The sequence below is a fragment of the Octopus bimaculoides genome, chromosome 23, assembly GCF_001194135.2.
Source record: "Octopus bimaculoides isolate UCB-OBI-ISO-001 chromosome 23, ASM119413v2, whole genome shotgun sequence".
NCBI lineage: Eukaryota > Metazoa > Mollusca > Cephalopoda > Octopoda > Octopodidae > Octopus > Octopus bimaculoides.
In genome coordinates this window covers 17,076,328-17,080,907 of record NC_069003.1, presented here as the reverse complement: position 1 = coordinate 17,080,907, position 4,580 = coordinate 17,076,328, and the positions used below count along the sequence as shown (strand labels likewise).

Genomic DNA, 4,580 nt, shown 5'->3' with positions numbered 1-4,580 from the left:
CTTATTCGGTAGCCATGACTACCGAATAAGTGTCACATATTTTTACAGATATATATATATTGTAGCTGTAACTTATATTCCTATCATAGTAGGTGCCTTAGGTATAATAAAAAAATATTCAGACAAATACATAACAAAAACACCAGGACTTACAAATATATATAACATACAGAAAATTGCACTACTGGTCACTGCACACATCCTACACAAAACACTTTCAATACAGTAACCATAAGAGCATCACAGCAAACCACAGCACATACCCAAGGCATACAGAGCTGCGCTCGGTAGTGAAGTGAAAGCATATTATAAAAATAAAACTACTGAATAATAATAATAATAATAATAATAATATCAAAAATTACCTTAGGAATGAGAACCCAGGTTCAAAATTTCCCCAACACACCTGATAAAGGCTGGAGGGTATACCAGCTGAAATGTTGTGTTAGCAACAAAGAAGATGAGAACAAATATCTGTGAAATGTAAATAATGTACATAATTCCTCATCTCATGTGGTTGATGCCAGTACTGCCTGACTGGCCCCCGTGCCGGTGTCATGTAAAAAGCACCCATTACACTCTCGGAATGGTTAACATTAGGAAGGGCATCCAGATCAGATTGGAGCCAGTCCTCAGTCAAACCGTTCAACCCATGCCAGCATGGAAAGCGGACGTTAAATGATGATGATGAGTTAGGCCAAGTGATAACAACAATCACCTCACACTGTTTCCAAAGAATCCTCTACATCCAACTTTGACTGGAATATGCTCTGCTTTCCAGCCTGCATCTTCACATTCCTCAAGGAAGTATTTAGAACAGTTGATCTTCCGAGTCTCAGTAGTGTCCATGTTATCTTCATGAGAAACAGTTAACTTGACTAGATTTACTACTTTCTTTTTCTCACACCATAGATAGATATATCATCAACATTGGCAAAAAACCACAGAAGAAACCAACCAGTGATTTCATTACCCCTGTGCATTCAGGATAACGGATCCATTTAAAGACGATTTATCAATCTATCTCATCCATCATCATTTAACGTCTGCTTTGACTGAGGACTGGCGAACCAGATGGCTGCACAAGGCTCTAATCTGATCTGGCAGAGTTTCTACAGCTGGATGCCCTTCCTAATGTCAACCACTCCAAGAATGTAGTGGGTGCTTTTATGTGCCACCAGCACGGGAGCCAATCAGGCAGTACTGACAACGGCCATGCTCAAGTAGTGTTTTTTATGTGCCACCTGCACAGGAGCCAGTCCAGCAGCACTGGCAACGACCTCGCTTGAATGTTTTTTCATATGCCACCAGCACAAGTGCCAGTAAGGCAATGCTGGTAACGACCATGCACGAATGGTGCTTTTTACGTGGCAGCGACACGGAAGCCAGTCAGCTGCTCTCGCAGCGATCATGCTCGGATGGTGCTCTTAGCGCTCCACTGGCACGGGGGTCAGTCATCGAATTTACGAATTTGATTTGGATAACAATAATTCCCCCGCAGGGGGGAATTGAAAACAAGCTGCTTCAAAGAAGCAATAAACAGTTCTTCAAGAAAAACAACCACAACTCACCACACCAATTCAATAAATTACACAGGAAACACAGATGACATGTTCTAACAACAAGAGACTTATGCTAAGAATAAGTACAAAGTAAAATTACTACCCTCTTTTATAGCAAGTTGATGCAGGTAGTTTATCTCGTGCCCCTCCGACTTTTAGTTCATACAATTGGAAAAACACATTATTTATGGGATAACCCAATATGTAAATTATAAAGAAAACAATTATACTTAAATAGATAAATTCCATGCTCTAAACTGATACCAGTTGTTTTCCTGTTCATCATTTCATTCTATTATACATGTACCTGCTCGATGATAAACCACTTATAACCATTCACTACTGGGCACCTACAACTCCAATTTTTTGCTTTAGTTGTGGTACAAGCTGGAGCTTTAGGTGATAAGTCAACCTGAGCACTTATTGTATTACACTATTGCATTACATCATTAGATACAATTTTATCTGAACTCACTATCTGTATATAGGGTGTTCAGAATTAATTATGTATTTCAACGAAATTGGACAAATATTTTAAAACTCACAGAATTTTATGTTTATTACTTAATTATGATACCAAAACAAATAGATTTGTAAAGATCATATCAAAACTTTATAGAAAATTTTCCACATGTGCTTTGTCTGTGTCTCTGCAAATTTCAAATCTATTCTTTGCAGTGAAACACATTTTGAAGTATTTCAGGAGTTATCACCTGCACTGCTAACTGAATAGATTCTTTAAGATCAGCTGTCAAGGGATGGAAGTAGAGAAAATAATTGCAGCCAAATTGAAAAAAAGCTGTTGTGGACGGATAAGCAGCCTCCAACAGGAATGAAAATAAAATTATAAAAAATTAGAAAAATTATGAACAAAATTTAAAATTTATACACTTTTAACACATACAAAACATGATAAACATAAACATGATAAACATAAAACTGCCCAATTTCACTGAAATAGATCGTTAATTCTGAGGCACCATGTATACACACATACACACACACACACATGCATACATACAATACGTATCTCTTTTATCTCCTTTACTTGTTTCAGTCATTAGACTGTGGTCATGCTGGGGCACCACCTTGAAGGGTTTAGCCAAACAAATCAACCCCAGTGCTTTTTGTTAAGTTTGGCTCTTATTCAAATGTTCTTGTTTGTCAAATTTCTAAGTTATGGGGACTTAAACAAACCAAAACTAGTTGCCAACCATTTTTAGGGTACAAATACAAGCACAAGGACACACACACACACACACACACACACACGCATATATGGTGAGTTTCTTTCAGTTCCTATCTACCAAATCCATTCATAAGGTTTTGGTTGACTTGGGTTATAGTAGAAGACACTTGCTCAAAGTCCACACAGTGGGACTGAACCTGGAACCGAGTAGTTGGGCATACTTAATATACTGAGTGCAATAAGAATATGTCATTAATTAACATTCTATCTGTAATGAAGGGTAACATTAAGATTTATGATTCAATGTCCAGAAAACCAAGGGGGGCAACTCTGAAATCTAAATTAATAAAAATAAATAAATGAGAGGGGTATACATGTTATGGAGGAGGTCTAATTGTTGTCAAGGACAACTCAGGACATGTATCAGCCTTATTATACCTTCTCATTGAAATCACTCAATGTTTGAGGTCATTGCTAGGTTCTTCCCTTCTTTTAAAGATGGCTAGATGGGATTTGATCTAGATTTAGCATTCAGATTTCTCTGTCAAATGTAATGTTTATTTATTCACATTATTTTGAATTAATCACGCTTTGTCTTGTAACTTCAAGAGATCGATGATGTGACTGCTTATTTATAGAATGATATTGTAGGGTAGGTATGAGAGGTCAGATCTGGTTATTTTTAACATAAAACATACAGAATATTTGGACCAGTTTAAATGCTAAAGTGTTAATTCTAGAAAACAAAACAGTATTTTCAAATATATTAACCAATGAATTTAAAAATTAAAGATTAATTATTTTTCCTAGTATGGATAAAGCCTGCCTGGTTCTTATGTACTTGAAATTTGGTTCTGAAAATGATAACCAAATATCCCTCAAATCACATCCAGTAGTCTTTAACCTTTCAACATCCAGATTACTTTGTCAAATGCAATGCTTATTGATTCACATTGGTTTGAATTAATAATGCATTATCTGATAGCCTTGAGATTTTGATGATGTGATTATTTCTTTGTAGAATGATATTATAGGATAGATGTGAGAGGTTAGATCTGGATAATATTAACATAAAACAGGTAGAATAGTCAGCTGGATATGTCCTGTTTACATGCTAAAGAGTTAATGGCCTGATATTTATGTAGTTGTGGTAAATGTTTACTGTCCAACCAGAGCAGTCTGACTCTAATGGCCTGATATTTGTTTATTTGTGGTCAATATTCCTGTTCAGCGATGCTAGTTCAATCTTAACCTTTTTGATACCAACCTGCCAAGCATTGCTCCTAGATATATGAGGTAAATTTCCTATTTTAAAGTGGTCTAAATTAAAATCTTCCACCAAAATTTTATGTTAATTTATGTTCCAAAAACCAGATTAATTATGACAAAATTATATTACTAAATTCTTCATTATTTTAAAAATTAATTGAAACAAAGGCAGTGTGTTCCAACAGAAGTATCGTAATGAAAGGGCTAATTGCCTTATGTTTGTGTATATGTGGTCAATGTTTACTTTTGTGATCATTTCAGATGGTGTCAATGTTACTGTCCAGCCAGAACAGGCTGATAACATCAGCATCACGCTGAGTCCAACAAAAGCGAAACAGATGGCAGCAGTGGTGGGACAAAAAAAGGAAAAAGTGTCACATGACATCTATATCCAAGATGGTAAGAGTGGGGAATCTGCTGCTGCTGTAGCTCATATCGAGGGCACTGAGTCACCAAACCAAACAAATGAATTAACCAGCAGTAAAAGTTACGTCACTAACCAGCGAGAGAATTCTGCAAGTGTTCTTGTATTGGTAAGGAGCTTTTTTGTCATATATATA

General features: G+C 36.2%; 1 protein-coding gene across 1 annotated transcript in view; it reads left to right on the top strand.

Moving 5' to 3' along the window:
- The window catches only part of LOC106877760 (uncharacterized), a 38,637-nt gene that overhangs the window by 20,501 nt on the left and 13,556 nt on the right, over positions 1-4,580 (top strand). The window contains exon 3 of the mRNA XM_014926769.2: positions 4,282-4,553. Within this exon, the coding sequence (XP_014782255.1) occupies positions 4,282-4,553 (272 nt within the window). The remainder of the gene's footprint in view (positions 1-4,281; positions 4,554-4,580) is intronic.